Genomic DNA, 16080 nt, shown 5'->3' with positions numbered 1-16080 from the left:
TGGTGGTGCTGCAAAGTTAAACCCTGGCAGAACCTTGCTCTTCACTGAAGTGGTGTGAAGACTTCCTCTGTCTCTAGGTTGAAAGGGAATTGTTCTTTTCTCTACGTATTTCTAGATAAAAACTGTGGGAGAATAATTATTTGCAAAGTTTTGCTGAGCTCTTTTGCACAAAGGACATAGGATCCACCTGGGCATGTGGGAAAGACAAAAAGGGTGTGGAGAAAGAAAGAGGAAAAACAAGGGAAGAGGAAGGAATGTGAGTCAGGAATGGTGTGGCCAGCAGGAGCAGGGAGGTCATTCTTCCCCTGTCCTGGGCACTGGTGAGGGCACACCTCGAGTGCTGTGCCCAGCTCTGGCCCCTCATTTTGGGAAGGACTTTGGGACGCTCGAGCGTGTCCAGAGGAGGCAGCGAGGCTGGAGAGGGGCTGGGAACACAAACCCTGTGAGGAACCACTGAGGGAGCTGGGGGTGCTCAGCCTGGAGAAAAGGAGACTCAGGGCTGACCTCAGCACTCTCTGCAGCTCCTGAAAGGTGGCTGTGCTCAGCTGGGCTTGGGCTCTTTCTCCAGGAACTGACAGAACCAGAGCACACAGCCTCAAGCTGCACCAAGGGAAATATAGGTTGGATATCAGGAGAAAGTTTTTCACAGAAAGAGTGATAAAGTTCTGGAATGGCTGCCCGGGGAGGTGGTGGAGTCACCATCCCTGGGTGTGTTTAACACAGACTGGATGTGGCACTGGGTGCCAGGGTTGAGTTGAGGTGTTGGGGCTGGGTTGGACTCGGTGATCTCGGAGGTCTCTTCCAACCTGGTCAATCTGTGAATTCTGTGAACCTCAGGGGTGCTCCATTGGCACTGCCTGTGCTCTGTGAGCAGCAGGATGACCAGGGACATGGGGCCTGTTTGGGATCCTGCCCTTGCTCAGCTCTGTCCCTCTGTCTCCTTCCAGGCCGTCCGATGAAAACCACCCCGAGGTGAAGCCTGATGCCTACGTGAACAACCTGGCTGAGGCTGTGGACATCATCCTCCAGGAGCTGTAAATCCCAGCAGGAGCAGGGATGAGCCCTCACGTGCAGTCCCTCCATGGAACCACTTCATCCTCTCCTACCTCCATCTCACCTGAATGAACCCAGCCCAGCCTTGTGCAGGGTGGTGGGCACCCTCCTTCCGAAATATTTCACATAATGGTACAAAAATGTTCTACTGACCTCTCATCCAAGGGAGCACCAAACCTGCTGTCCTCTGGCAAGTCTTGAATGTCCTGCCCTTGGTGCCTGAAGGGCCTCAGCCTCCTCTGGGTGATGCTGGGGGGCTGTTCCCCCTTTTTATCTTTGCTCACACTGGGGACCCAGCCTGGAGGTGGGAAACAGGGAAGCCAGGCACCCCCTCATGAATGGATTTACCTGTTTAACCCCCATGTCCTGTGCCTTTTGGTGTGCCTGAGTGGGATGGGGCATGTCCTTGGGGGCTGATGGAGGCCACCAAGCTCCTGTGTGTGCCTCGGGTGGCACAAAAGCCCTGGGGAGGGGGACAGCCCCACAAGAGCCCTGGGGAGGGGGACAGCCCCACATGCCTTGGCAAGGTAGGAACCGTGGTTCTGCCAGGATCAGCCCATCTGGAGCAGCCCCAGGAGAGGGCACAGGAATCAGTAACACATTAGGGAATAACTGCACCATCCTGGCTGGAATAAACCCTGTCCTTTGGATCTGGCCTGTTTTGTCATCGTGTTCAGTTGGATCAGCACTGGCAGGGGTGTTTACAGGACCTGAAATGCTTTTCCCTACCAGGAAAAGCTGGAAAAGGCCATGGGACTGATGGTCCTTGCCTTCACTCTGCGAGGGGGTCTTGTGAGCAACCTGTGTGGGAGGGGGGTGGGTTTCCTCATTAAAATCCTGGATGTGCAGTCCCTGGGCTGTTGGGGCTGAGTCAGACACAGCTCCAGCTGAAAATGGACTTTTCACAACGGCATGCAGTGATGGAATAAGGGGGAATAGCTTCAAAAGGACAGGTTTAGATTGGATTTTGGGAAGAAAGTGCTCCCTGTGGAGGTGGGGAGACCCTGGCACAGTTTGCCCAGAGAAGCTGTGCCTGCTTCATTCCTGGAAGTGTCCAAGGCCAGGTTGGATGGGGCTGGGAGCAGCCTGGGATAGTGGAAGGTGTCCCTGCACATGGCAGGGATGGAGTAGGATGAGCTTTAAGGTCCCTTCCAGCCCAAACCATTGTGGGATTCCAGCATTCTGTACTCACTGAACATCCCCTGGGACTGATCCTGCCCCACATGCCTGCTGAGAATCTGCTGCACCAGCTCAGCTCCAGCTGAGCCCCCTCCTGCTGCCAGGAGTGCTCAGCACATCCAGGGCCAGGACAGGCATGAGATTTGCCTTTTTTTTGCTAATCAGAATAAGGATTTCTGAAAGGAGCTGCTCCCTGCCTCCAGGCATTGCAGCCCTTCCCCGGGGATTTTGGTTTCTCCCCCTGTCAGTTTTGCAGTGCAGCTGTTGCAGCAGGTGTGGTAACACCTGGCCATGCTGCACCTGGCAAGAGCATGGAAGAGGCTTGAAATGGGTCAAAAAATTAAAAGATTAGGGGTTGTCCCTGCAAGTCCTCTGCCCACCCTCACTGACACGTGGTAGTGTTTGCAAGGGTCACCTTTTAGAGGCAAAAGTCACCTTTTAATCAAGGTATCAGCAGCTCTGTAACCTCTTGGGCTTTGGGCAAGACTGTTTAGGCTTTAACCTGCTTTAGATCTCCAGGGGACCATGGAAATCATGTAATTATGTTTGTGTTACATATATTTAATATATATCCGTACTCTCAGGCAGCATGTGCTGGCTACTACATTCAGCCACTGCTCTCTGCATCTGCAAGCAGGAGGTAAAGGATAATTCCAGCTCTGTTTCCAGCAGTCCCAACAGCTGAAGACGACCCCACTGACTGAAGGACACCAAAATGATGCTCCCTGTTTCTGGAGTGGTGGAACACTTGTTTTTCAGAGCTACCAGCTGGCCCTGGAGCTGCATAGCACCCCTTGGGGACAGCAGGGGAAAGAGGGCTGGGAATTAAGTTCTAATAAAATAAACTACATCTGGGAAAATGACCTTAGTGCAATTTTTTGGGTCTGTTTTTGCATCTTCTCTCCTCTGGGTAGTGGTTCAGCCAAAGTGTATGATACTGTCAGCATCCACACACATGGAAGGATGCTGTAAACCCTGGTCAAACGTTCAGGCTCTGATGGATCACTGAGAATTTCTTTTTTAACCCCTAATTCTTCCCTTTTTTGTTCTATTATACTAAGCCTATCACTTCAATCTGATTAAGTTTAGGCAGATAAACATCCTGCCATCTGTCATGAAACTTTTTACACTGCCTGCTGGAGGAAGTGCAGCCGTTTTCCTTTTGGGTTGCAAAGGCTGCAGGGAGATACTGCCCTGTTTCCCCAAGAACTTATTTAACACCCCTATGTGCCCTTGGCCTGCTGTGGGCTCTGAGTTTAGAACTGAGTTTAGATTTTATGAGGCAGGGTATTATGTTTATCCTTAAACACAAAGAACACTTGGCACTTCAATTTGCATTTTGTTGTTTATATCTTTGGCTGTGTTACAGCCGAATGACAGGCTGGGGGGGAGGCATGGGACATGTCCCCCCTCCATGAGGAGGGTGCAGCGTGTCTGTCTGCATGTGAACATTATAAAATGTCCATTTTCTTGTGCAACCCATGGCTGGGACACCCTGCCTACACAGACACCCCAAGGGAGGGTCCTGCTTGAATGCTCTCCTGACCCCCACCCATTTTTTGGGACATCCCTTCCCAGCACCTATAGAGATGTCAAGGAGGTACAGCCAGGAGAGGAGAGGAGGGGTCTCCATCAAACTCCAACCAGTGCCACAACCCCAAGGGTCAGCGATGTCCCCAATGCCCCACCCGGACCCCAGAGCCGCGCCCGGCCGCGGGGACGGCACAGAGCGGCGAGACACGGGTTATTGAACCAGGAAGCTTTATTTACACAGTAAAAGTAACAAGCAATTTCCTGAGATTGAGCTGCTCTAGTGCAATCAAGTCATGGAGGGGGCAGGAGCAGCCTCCTCGCCCGCCCGTGGAGGGGACACCTGGGGCAGCCCCTCCCGGGACACGCACGGCCCGCGGCGCTTGTGCAATTGCCAGCGAGACTGGGCTACTACAGGTCATAGCTCCAGAAGGCTTTGTTTTTATTCTTCTTCCCATCTTTCTGTTTTGTTTTGTTTTGTTTTTTTTTTAATTTGGCCATCCTCTTCTTTTTCCTTCTTGAACACCGAACCCACACACGCCGCAAAGCACTGCTACAATCCTAGAACATCCTACGTCAGTCTGTTTGCCTGGGCAGCCAGGAGCTTCAAACAATGCACTTGAAACACAATTTTATTGGCCAAACAGGCTATGCTAGCACGTGGAAAAATTACAATCTATTTTACAAATGCTTCTTTTCATTGGTTTCTTTTTTTTTTTAATGTATTCTTTCATAGGACAGGCTCAAAGAGCTACATCTGCAAAACACACAGCAAACTCCCGTGTGCCTGCTAAGACTTTCTGTGTTAAAATCCTATTTTTTTCAGGATGAAGAACCTTTTTTGCTGCTGCCACAGCTTTGGTGTCATCCCAAAACAGCTGCTGCCCAGACTGGGTCACACCTTGGACAAGCCACTGAGTCCCTTCACAATAATGAACCTATTTTAGCTACCTAGCAAGGAATAGCATCCCTTGTCTGCATATGACTTTAGTATCACATTCTGGCAGCTGGCAGGGGTTTGCCGGGGGATTTGGGGGGCTCCCAAAGCATCTGTGTAATAGGTGAAGTCCTTTACAAACCAAGAGCAAGACCTTCAAGGGATGCCCTGCTCTCCCACTGCGTAGGGGACAGATCTCCTGACACCAGGGGAGCACCACCACTTCTGACTTTACAATCAACAGGATGTCCCCTGAATCTGAGGCACATACTATATTATATTTAATATTTTTAATTATTTATATATATATTTATATATATATAAATCCACAAATGTTTTACCTCTACAGAGAGAGAGAGAGAGAGAGAAAAAAAATTTAAAAGTAAGGCTTTCTTAAACTGAGAATAAGTACATGAAATCATACAAACCCAATGAGAAATACCCAACAGAACACCACTGTGGCCTCAAAACTGTCGCTAACTGTAGTCTGTGCCTACGCCAACGTGCCCAGTATAAGGCCATGACTCATTGGAGAAGCATTTTTAGTAAGGCAAACGGGTTGTGCTGAATGTAAACTGAATGCTACGGCTACGTCCAGGACAGCTGGGCCGTGGCCCGTTGGCCACCAGGTCCAGGACAGCTGGGCCGTGGCCCGTTGGCCACCTTCCCACTCTGGGGGGTTAGCATGGCACCAGGAGCAGCCCTCGGAAAGAAAACAGAAGCCCTTAGGAATTCCAGCCCTGGGGATGCCCATGCCAGAGCCCACCCGGAGCCGGACGCGGATTTGGGTGAATTTGCCCTTTGTTGCTCAGCTGAGGAGGTGCCTGTGGCCAGCAGGAGCTGTGTGCCCCGAGACCAGGACGTGTCAGTGGTGGGCAGGGATGGATGGAGCATCAGGAAGACTCAAAGCCAAGAACTTTGCTGTGAGGGTGCCACTGCAGGGGCACAGACAGAGGGGCAGCAGCCTGGGAAAACACTGGCGTGGCTGGACCCTCCACAACAGGAGGGATAAAAATTAACCCAGGATATATTTTTTTTTTTTTCTAAGTGATGCATAAAGTGACACTTTGAAAGAGCTGGAGGGTTCCCCAAAATGAAAAGACATCCCTGTCATCCCCTCCCCAAATATCTGGGCTCGTCCTGCTTGCCTGGAGGGAGTGGACACGGCCACAGCCACCAGCAAAACCTCAGCAGTGCCAGGACAGGGGTAACAACCAATGGGTTCCACTGTGGTGGGAGATGCCACACACATCCCAAACCACTGCGGAAAAAAGTGCACTAACATAACCAGAAATGATGAATGAAACCTGTACCAGCAGCTCTCAGTTATGGACCCTCAAGGCATTGCCAGTGGGGCTGCTGAACCCCATTAAAAATGTCCTGTCTTCAGCTGCTCCTGGTATCAATGTTTTTTTTTTTTTTTTTCCTTTCTCAGGTTTGCAAAGCTCAGGAAGTGACCCCTGAGCTTGAAGGAACCAGCAGAAGGAATCCAGAAGATGCTGGAAGCCATCTGTACATCTTTCCTAGAGCTTTAAACAAACAAATAATAAAAATAAAAACAGAGGGAGAAAAAAGAAATATGTGTCCTTCTAAACCTGTTAGCAAGTGGACAGCTTATTTTTAGCAAAGAGGATTCATATGGTACAAACATAATGGTCACCACTTTATCTGTGCTTTAAAAAGGCACAGGAAGAGGAAAAGCTTTCAGTGCTGCTACCTGGATTTTCAGCCTTTTGCCAGCTGACTTTGTCAAGTAACCCCTCCACGACGTGCCTTGGGCAGGCAGCCCTTCACAGTAAAGCCAAAAAAAGAGGGTGGCAGCCATGCCCTGGGTAGCAAAGTGGGCACAGCTGCTGGCAAATGGGTAAACAGCCCAGCCCTGCTCAAACCAGGTGTTGGGAACCCAAATGAGGGTGGCACAGAGCCTGAGTAGGGTTTTTTTTTTTCCCAAAAGAGTTGAGAGAGGGGGGCTGGGAAGGAAAAAAATAGGGAAGGAAGGCATTTGAGCATCCCCGTTCAGCGCCCAGCAAGCGCCACTGCGGATGCCGCCCCACATGGGCCAGGGATCTGTTTAATTCCTCATCAGGAAAAGGAAAACTAAAAATAAAGGAGTAAAAATCCAGCTCTTGCCATTATTAAATTTAAGCAAAACACTTCACTTGTGATTTCCTCCTCACGGCACTGCCAGGGACATGGGGAGCGAGGGGGGTGCTGGGGCCGCAGGGGATGCGGCCGGAGAAAAGGAACCGTGGCCACCCCGGCGGCCACCAGCCAGTGCTCCTTTGCAAATCTCAGTATTCTGCTTTTCCCCCCCCTTTCTCCAGTCCCAGGGGTGGTGGTTTCTCCTTGTGCACCCCTTTCTGGACTAGCACAGGTGGGACCTGTGGGAGCATGGCTAGCTCCATCAGCTCCACCCCTATCCTGGCAAAAGCCGTTTACTCGTGGATTCTGAGTTTTTGGCGATCCCCGTGCCTGGTTTCCCTGTGGGACAGGCACTTTCCTCGGCCTGGCTGATCTCTGGCTACAGTAGTTACAAAGAATTTCAAGATTTACACACGCATGCACACGAATTCCTCTAAATACCTGATGAAATTTTGGCAAAGCTGCTTCGTCCCCTCCAGCTGGCAGAAGGGGAGCAATGACAGGATCCCACAAACTCGCTGGCAACCAGGAGCCCTCCCTGGCTCTTTCTGGCAGCCCCCAGACCACAGGGTGAGAAGAGCTGCTCCCTCCTCAGTTGTTTTCTATCTGCTCGATGTCTATCTCGCCGTCCAGCTGGAAGAGGCTCTCGGTGCCCGGCCCGCCGCTCCGCCAGGCTGCCCTGTCCTCCTCCTTCCCGGCGCTCTCCTCCTCCTCCTCGCAGGACAGGTCATCCCTGCTGGCCCGGCGGTCATCGGGCCTGGCCCGTGGTGGCTCCGGGACCGGGGTGCAGGCGGGGGTCCTGCCCGGCATCACCTCCGGGGCCGCGGTCCATGGCTGGGGGCCCGTGGGCCGCTGGGAGCCGTCCTCGGCCGTGGTGCTAAGGCAGGTGAGGCTGTTGAAAGTCTGGCGGTTCTGCAGAGGCAAAGGGAGAGAGGCAGCTGAGGTGGAATGCTGAAGCTGGGGTAGAAGTTACACCAGATGAGCTGGGACTCTTCCCAACCCCAAACCTGAGCTCCCTCAGCCCAAGAGAAAACAAGCAGAGCAGCAGGAACACTCAGCAGGTCCCCAGGAGATGGACAGATGCTGAAACCCTCCACCTCCCCATCCATGGCAGGTCCCGTGACCTCGCTGCCCCTGCAAAAGGCAAAGGTATCAAAACTACCCCCAGCCTGCTCTGGATCGGTCCCATCACCATCTCCACCCCATGCATCACCCAGTTCCACATATAAGGCAGAATAGAGCTCATCAAAAATGAATGAACATTTCCAACAACTCCCCTTATTAACCAAGAGAAACTTCAGCACTTTCTTTAAGCAGCTGGATCTTGTGCCCTCCTAAACCCTCCTCTGTGATGGCTCATGGCTGTTCCCCTCACTTGACCAGGCAAGCACAGTTGTCTGTTCCCTGAGTCTGTCCCTTGGCCAGAAACCTGATTTAGTTTATGTACTGTCACGTCTTCTAAACAGTTTCAAACTCTGAGAATGACAAGGAGCATGCAGGCATTCCAAACCCTCTGGAGCAGAGCACGCAGAACCTCTCAGGGACACAGCCTGGCCACGAGCGTGCTCACCTGCCAGGGAATGCCTTTAGCCCCGGCTGGTTTTTAAAAGAACAAACAAAACCCTCATTACTGAGTGCCAATGGAAATAACGAGGCCATGGCAGTGGCAGAGTGTGTGCTCTGAGCAGGAGGAGACCCAGGAGGATCTCAGCAGCTTGTGGAGCCTCTCGTCAAGCCAGCGTGTGTGATGGAGCGTTCACTTCTCAGACATTTGGCCTGGACACATCCCATGGGATAGGCCTGAATGGGAATTCCATAAATCCCTGGGAGGAAGGCAGCCCCCTCACTAGCTAGAGATGTTCACCTGTTACTGGTCAGTTTTTGGGTCCCTCATGACAAGAAAGAGGGGCTGGGGAGCATCCAGAGGAAGGAATGGAGCCAGGGAAGGGTCTGGAGCACCAGGGGCGGCTCAGGGAGCCAGGAGAACGTCAGTACCCAAGAGAGCATTGGTGACACAGAGTGACACCACACACACTGAACACACAGCCTGACAACCTTGCTCCAAAACATCCCCACCAGCATTCCTAGGGAATTAGGCACGTTGGCTTGAGGGTTTTTTCATTCAAATCCAGGTGAGCTGGGAGAAACTCCGCCAAAATAACTTAGCCCAGGCTGTAAACGAAGGAAGATCACCCATTTACAGAGCCCCTAAGGGAGATGCAGGGGCTCTGCATCACACCCCAATCGGTTCTTAACAAATCAAAGGGCCTTGTGCTGAGTTGGACCCACGGACCATTGCTCAGAGGCTTTGGGTGCTGCACTGCCCCATCCACACAGTAAAAGGAGTCATTGCAGAGGCTGCTCTATCTAAACAGAGAAGTTCCTGCTGCCCCAGGAGGAGTTGGCCACTGCCCAAGCTGGGGGAAGCTACATTTCACATGGCCTTCAGTCTCTGAAACCTTCAAAAACCCACAAGCCCCAAGCCCCTGTGAAAAAAAAAAAGGGCATTTGTTCTCCAAGTATGCAATTGCACCCAGCCCTCACATCATCCTGGTCATATTCTTTTTTAATCCCAGCCATGCCTCTGTCTTCTGGGTGTTGAGCATGCAACAGCTTCAAGCAGAAAGCTGCACACTGTGGTTAATGGACAACTCATAATTACCACTGGAGAAGGCCTGAGGACATAGTAGAAATATTTTCTAAGCACTTCACAAAATTTGCAAGCACATTTCCAACAGTGATTTAGGCACTTGAAAAACCTAGGTCTCCTGAAAGTCAACAGCCCTCTCAGAAGTGCAAATCCCTTCTACAAACAAAACTTTGGCACTTTTGGGAATGTTCATTTTTCTCCTTCTTAATCGAGCTCATCTCCTGGATCAGGCATTTCCCAGGGTTTGGTAGCCAGGTGTGGACATGCTGGGCTGCTACAGGTGGGATAGAACATCCTGAAAAGATGGGAGATGCTCTCCAGTGCTTCAGAGGAGATGAGTGATTCCTGTGGTGGTGAATGAAGGATGCAGACTGGAGAGTAACTCAACAGGTCCACAGCACATTCTTCCCATCCAAAAGAAAAGTGTTTCCAAGCTCGGACACATCTCAGAGAACGCCCATGAAGTTGCTTGACTTTCAGGGAAATTTTGCATCTTATGGGACTTTGGCAAGAGAACCAAGCCAACAGGCTTGTTTTCCCTGCTCAAATCCACATATGCTGCAATCCTTGAGTCATTCCAGGGAATGAAAAAAGGATGGAAAACCCCTTCTGATGGTCCCGGTGCTGCGGCAGCTGCTGGTGGAGCAAGGCCTCGTGCAGAGGGTGCTGGGCAGAGATGCTCCCTCTGAGGCAGGTTTGACAGCTCTAAAAGCAAGTTTTCACAGGCAATGGCTGCTACAAAATCCCACAGCTCACCTTGCCAGCAGCTGGGGTCAGGAGAGTCCCCCCAGGATGGTGATCACCAAGCCAGCATTCCATGGAGCAGTGTGGATCAGGCACCACCATCAATGCAGTGCCTGTCTGCAGCCCTTCCAGAGTTCTTTGCTCATGTTTTATTTATTGTGTGAATTTAGCACGTGCTGAGGTGCTGAGCTGGAGAAACCGGGCTGTCAAGTCCTCTACTGATGTCAGAACAGAGCAGGTTTGTGGCACAGAGGAGCTTGTCACCCTGCTCTGAGCCTCTGCACAACCTTGGCCTCCAGTGCCAGACAAAAAGGGGTTATCAGGCACCTCAAATCCTCTTGGTCTCAGGGAAACTGTGGGAATCCAACACAGATGGATTTTGGGAGACATTTCTGGCCATGCTGACTTCACCCAGCGAGCACCTGTAACGCACCTTACACCAAAACCACATTTACTGACACAAGGACCCGTTTTTGACCATTTGAGGTGCTGTTTTTTCTTCCCCCAACCCTTCCCAAAGCTGCCTTAATCCAGCACGCTGGGCAAGCCCTCAGAGAGAAAATGAGGCGTTGCTAGTGGAAGTACTTGAAAAATCATCTAAAAATACATAAATAAGAAATTCTTGGTCACTTGGAATAAGCCGCAGGGTTGCTCCAGATCAAAGCCCTTCTTGCATGCTGGTGACCAAGCTGAGGCTACTTCTCCTTCCCACAGGGTCTCATGATGCTCCACGCTGTGCAGGGACCAAGGCTACAATCAGAGAAGGCTGCAGGAAGGGGCTGAGCCCTCACATCCATCCTTTTCCTCAGGTTTTCCCTCCCCTTAGGCACGTGTCCCCATCAGGGATGGGGGCTGCAAGCTGGAGAAATCCCTCAGCGACATTCCCTTGTCTGACTCCTCCCGTGGTCAAACACCCAGCTGTGAGCTCTTCCCCAAAACACATCCCTGCAAACGTGGTGGCTCTAGCAGAGCAAACACCAGCAGGACCGTGATCCCTGTGGGCATCACGGCTTCTGCTCAAACACCTTTATTTTTTTGTTTTTCCCCTCACCCTGCCAGGTGATTGCCGCAATTTTCCCGGGAAAGGTGCAACGCCACGAGCTGTCAGCAGCACCGGCCCTACCTCCCAAGCTGTCATCACCTCCTGTTAGCACACTGGGCTACAGTTGCTTCAGAAAGCTGAAAACAACCCGGTGCCAGAAGGGAAGGGGGAAGCGGGCAGTGAGCTCCATGTGGGAATGATGAGCCTCTGCCAGCCCTCCCGAGCCAGCAAAGTCACCTCCACTGGGGGATTCTCTGCCTGGCTCAGGTTTAAACCACTCTCAAGGCAAACATCTCCTGTGAAACACCTCCAGCCTGAGTTGTTATCTTTATATTGTTACAAAGAAATGCTTTGGTTGTTTCATCACGGTAAATCCTGCCTGGCATTTGTGCCAGGGAAAGAGCTCATCCATGCTGCTGAGGAGGAGGGAGAGGTGCTTGAGACTGGAAAATGAGACTGGAAAATGGGCTTGAGTTGGTTTTTAAGCTCTGCAGAACTTCATTATGGCAGCTGCTGTGATTTGGGCTGTGCACACACACACACACACACATCACTCAGGTTCAAAGCTCTGGGCTGCCTTTGAGGCACCCACAGTCTTCTCCAACTCCATCTCCAGGCTGGTTTCCTGGTGGGTGGAGATGGAAGGGACACGGGGAGGGAGCTGCAGCAAGCGTGGCTTGATCCTGAGGCTCCAATAACCAACTGTCCTCTTTATAACAAAGGAGCATCTCAGCAGCTTTGCCAGCAGGTCCAGGCCCTGGCAGAAGCACATTCCCAGTGATGCCCCAGTCTCACCAGCACCTCCCTTGCTGCAGTTTGGCCTCCCCAAAAAGAGGGAGACACAGCCACCTTGCCCCAAGGAGCTCTGGTGACCACTGCCCCACGTGGCTTCCAATATCAACACTGCCTCTGGGGAAGGTCAGGGGGCTTGCACTGAAGGAGCTCTGAGTGATGAAGTGTTGGGAAAGAAATGCTGGAATACCTAAGGAAGGAAAACACGGGAGGCAGTGATGGGCAGTGTGAAAAGCAACAGGAGCCCGTGTGCCTGGTGCAGAGCAGAGCTGGGTTAGGCACAGTGCTGCCATGTCAGGGAGCTCAAACTCATCAGCTGCTCTCTTTTCTTTAAAAATGTTATCTGTGGAGGCATTGAGTAGTTCACAGGCAGCCCCACAGCCCCCACCAAGGTGCTACAGAACGTGCCTGCAGCAGCATCCCAGAACAGGGATGCTCCCTGCCCTGCTCCCAGTGGGTACCACATCCCTGCCCTGGTTTTCAGGGTCTGCCTTCCCAGCTTTTCCCTCCTCATTCACTAAGAACAACCTTTACTCAGCCCCAGTCCTCATTTTGCAACAGGCACCAGTGCTTATTTGGTGCATTCAAAGCTTTAGCAGATAATTTTGCTTTTATTCTGTTTTGGTGTGAAAACCAGCTTTCACGAGCAGGCTCAGAAATGTCTGTTATCCTCCCAAGTCACTTCAGACCACAGTATTAAACAAACAAAACCAAAAAAGCAAGAAGGAGGCTTTAAGTCATTAGTACTGATGCTGCCCTTGGAGCCTGTGGAGGTAATTTGGGTTTACTCACAGCTCTGCTCTCTCTTTGGAGTATGTCGCTGCCTCAGAGACAGAGAGGATGTTCAGGGAGATTCCATAAGTGCAAAAGAAAAAGCTGTTGTGTGACCCACCAGTGGGAATCTCCCTGGTGCTACAGAGCCCCAGGGAGAAGCTGGAGAGGCAAATCCCAGAAATCACAGGGAAATACAGCAATGCAGGGAACCAGAGAGCAGTGAACGCCACCCTGGGGCTCCGCTGTCCCACCTGAGCTCAGCATCCCAGAGCATCCCACACGTGGGGAGCCAGTCCCAGCACAGCCTCCCAGCCCATTCCTAGTCATCATAATAACTGGAGGAAACCCTCATTTCCTGCCAAGAACAAATATTTTCCCTAACAGACACCGAACCCTTTGCTATGAGCTGGAAAAATCCATTTGCTCAGACAGGTCATTAGTGATCACTGTATAATTATTTATTTATTTATTTATTTACAGGTTGCCTTTCCCAGCCTTTCACCTCTGCATCCTCTTGGGATCCAGACCCCTGGGGCACTGCAAGCCCTCTTAGAGTCCTAGATACTGGGAATTTTAAACTTTCTGTACTTACAGACTCTAACCCCCAAGAAAACACTACATTTGATCTAAAGCCATAGAGAAAAATTCCAAAACTAATTAACAGCACTAAGATTACAAGTGCATAGTTTAATTAGAAGTATATAATATCACTAAGTAGAAAACTTAAAGTTTTAAAATATAGTAATATATATAAAACTAAAATAAAAATTTTAAAACAATAACTAATCCTTCTTCTTTACCTTCTTCACCTTCTTCTTCCTAAGTTTAAATAATATTTTATAATTAAACAAAAAATCCACATTACAAACTTCAAATAATTAATTATTAAATTAAAAATAAAAATAATTTAAGTATCATTTATTAATTAAATAATTTAGCCTTAAAAAACCTTATATAAAAAAAAAGCTAACCATTTTATAACTTATTAATAGAACACTATAAAACTCACAACTTATAAATAAAAAATAATAAACACCTAAACCTAAACACAAAATACCATCTCTAACACTGCAATCCCAACCTTAACAAAAATCAAAAAGAAACCACAAACCAACACACCCAGCCCTGCCAGGAGCCCGGTGGGGACAGTGGCAGGGCTGCTCTCCCACTGCTGGTTCTGCAATGCCATGGATTTCAGTGGAAAAGGGTGAACCTGAACCTGACTTGTCCCCAGAGCTGCCAAAACTCCAGGATTTGGAGTGGCTCATCTTTGGGGAAATTCAGTGGTTTGACTCGTCCCAGGTTAGGACGAAACATCACTAATATGGAATTATTCTTTTTTTTCTCAGCCCTATTCCATTTCCATGCTTTATAATTTTCAGCACAGAAGTAACATTTCTGTTATGCCACTGTGGGTCTCACTTCAGGGACTACATGATAAGGCAAGACCTTATAAAAATTAAAACCAAACTTCACGTCACAGTTTCAGCAGCAGTGAAAAGAGAATAGCAGCAAGTAAAGGGATAAAATCACATTGTGGATGACCAAAATTCCAGAGTGTGTGGCACCTGCACCCACTGCCCCCACCTACCAAGACCTCCTGTAAATCCAATGCAGACTTGAAATACACCTCACTTTTCTGTCACAGCCTCAGCCTCGGGCTGACCCTGAGCATCTTTCTCTGGAAAGCAAAAATGAAGGGCCCTTATTTATTTATTTATTTAGCATTTTTATTTATATATATATATATTTATATATTTTATTTTTATATTTTAAATATTAAAATATAAAAAATAATAATATAAATATAATCTAATATATTATAGTGTATAATATAATAATATATATTATTTATATAATACTATATAATATATATAATATATAATATATAATTTATATTATATTCTATAATATATAAAATATATTATAATGTATATTATATAATATAATGATAGAATATAATATAAATATTTTATATTTATATTCATATTTTAATATTTATATGTTTTATTAATTTATTTTATATACTTTATTATTTATTTTAGCATGCTTTGCCTTCCTGAAATGCTTTGGGAGATTTTTGCAAGGCAAGTGGTTCCAAGTAACTCCCAGTAGCTCCTATCTAACCCAGCAGCTCCTAGAGCGCTGGGGTTCTTTTGTAAACCATCATGAAAAAATCCCTTTTGGCTTTTTTGAGCCAAAATGCCACTTTTGAGCATGCTGGCTCCTTCAAGGGCGAATCCCTGTGCTTTCTAAAAGCTGGTTTTTGGAGTCACAGAGCACACAAACCTGGCGATGGGAGGGTTAACCAGCACGTGGTGAATCAGATGTGCATCCTCGGGATACAATTGGATTTTGTCCACGTTTGGGACAGACACTGCCCAGCTTTGTTTGTGTTCCCAGCCCTGTTCTCCCATGTGAGTGCGGCTCCCAACCCTGCATCCCTGGGCCTCGTGGTGGGATGGAGCTGGGAGCAGGGGATGGAGGATGGAGGCAGGAGCAGGAGGTACAGCCAGGAGCAGGGGATGGAGTGGGATGGAGCTGGGAGACACCTTAGAGCCTTTTCCTGTGCCTGAAGGTGCTGCACTCGAGCTGGAGTCACTTTAGACAAGGGGGTGACAGGATAAGGGGGAATGCCTTCATATTCCCTTAGGGCAGGGTTAGATGGGATTTTGGGAAGGAATCCTTCCCTGAGAGGATGGGCAGGTCCTGGCACAGGGTTCCCAGAGCAGCTGTGGCTGCCCCTGGATCCCCGGAAGTGTCCAAGGCCAAGTTGGATGGGGTTTGGAGCAACCTGGGATAGTGGAAAGTGTCCCTCCCACCTTCAAACCAGTTTCTTTTGATCCTCACCCAAAGGCTTTTTCCCACCAAACCACAAACTGACCTTTGCAGACTCTCATTCCTGTTTATTTAAAAAACACTGGGGCTTGGAAGCTGGACTCTCTCTTAGAAGTTACATCAATAGCAAACTATTTCCTGGGATACGTATGGAATTTAAAACCTCCAGTTTTTTGCCTATCACTGCATTTGGAAATATTTGTCACCGGCTCAAGTGGGTGCTGACGCCAACCAAGATCACTGCCACCTCTCCTGCCCTCTCCAGCAAGCCTGAAAGGTGCCAAAATTTAAACAGAAAATCTTCTTATGTGAAATTTTGAGATTTTTTTACCCCTCAAGAAAAAAACTTGGGTGCTCAGAGAGGAGAGGTCCCTTCTCCCACCCTGCAGTTTGAAACTT

The 16080-nt window shown here is 49.3% G+C and overlaps 2 protein-coding genes across 4 annotated transcripts in view; one reads left to right on the top strand and one right to left on the bottom strand.

Annotated features, from left to right (window-relative positions):
• LHPP (phospholysine phosphohistidine inorganic pyrophosphate phosphatase) overlaps nt 1-3095 on the top strand; it is a 74296-nt gene extending 71201 nt beyond the window's left edge. The window contains exon 7 of the mRNA XM_053949582.1: nt 948-3095. Coding sequence (XP_053805557.1) covers nt 948-1038 — 91 coding nt within the window. The 3' untranslated portion in view covers nt 1039-3095. The remainder of the gene's footprint in view (nt 1-947) is intronic.
• Nucleotides 3096-4227: 1132 nt separating this feature from the next.
• FAM53B (family with sequence similarity 53 member B) overlaps nt 4228-16080 on the bottom strand; it is a 45696-nt gene continuing 33843 nt past the window's right edge. For all 3 annotated transcript variants that reach the window (XM_053949579.1, XM_053949580.1, XM_053949581.1), the window contains one exon: nt 4228-7753. In XM_053949579.1, coding sequence (XP_053805554.1) covers nt 7433-7753 — 321 coding nt within the window. In that variant the 3' untranslated portion in view covers nt 4228-7432. The remainder of the gene's footprint in view (nt 7754-16080) is intronic.

Source organism: Vidua chalybeata, chromosome 8, assembly GCF_026979565.1.
Source record: "Vidua chalybeata isolate OUT-0048 chromosome 8, bVidCha1 merged haplotype, whole genome shotgun sequence".
Lineage (NCBI taxonomy): Eukaryota > Metazoa > Chordata > Aves > Passeriformes > Viduidae > Vidua > Vidua chalybeata.
This window is presented reverse-complemented; position numbering and strand designations above follow the sequence as displayed.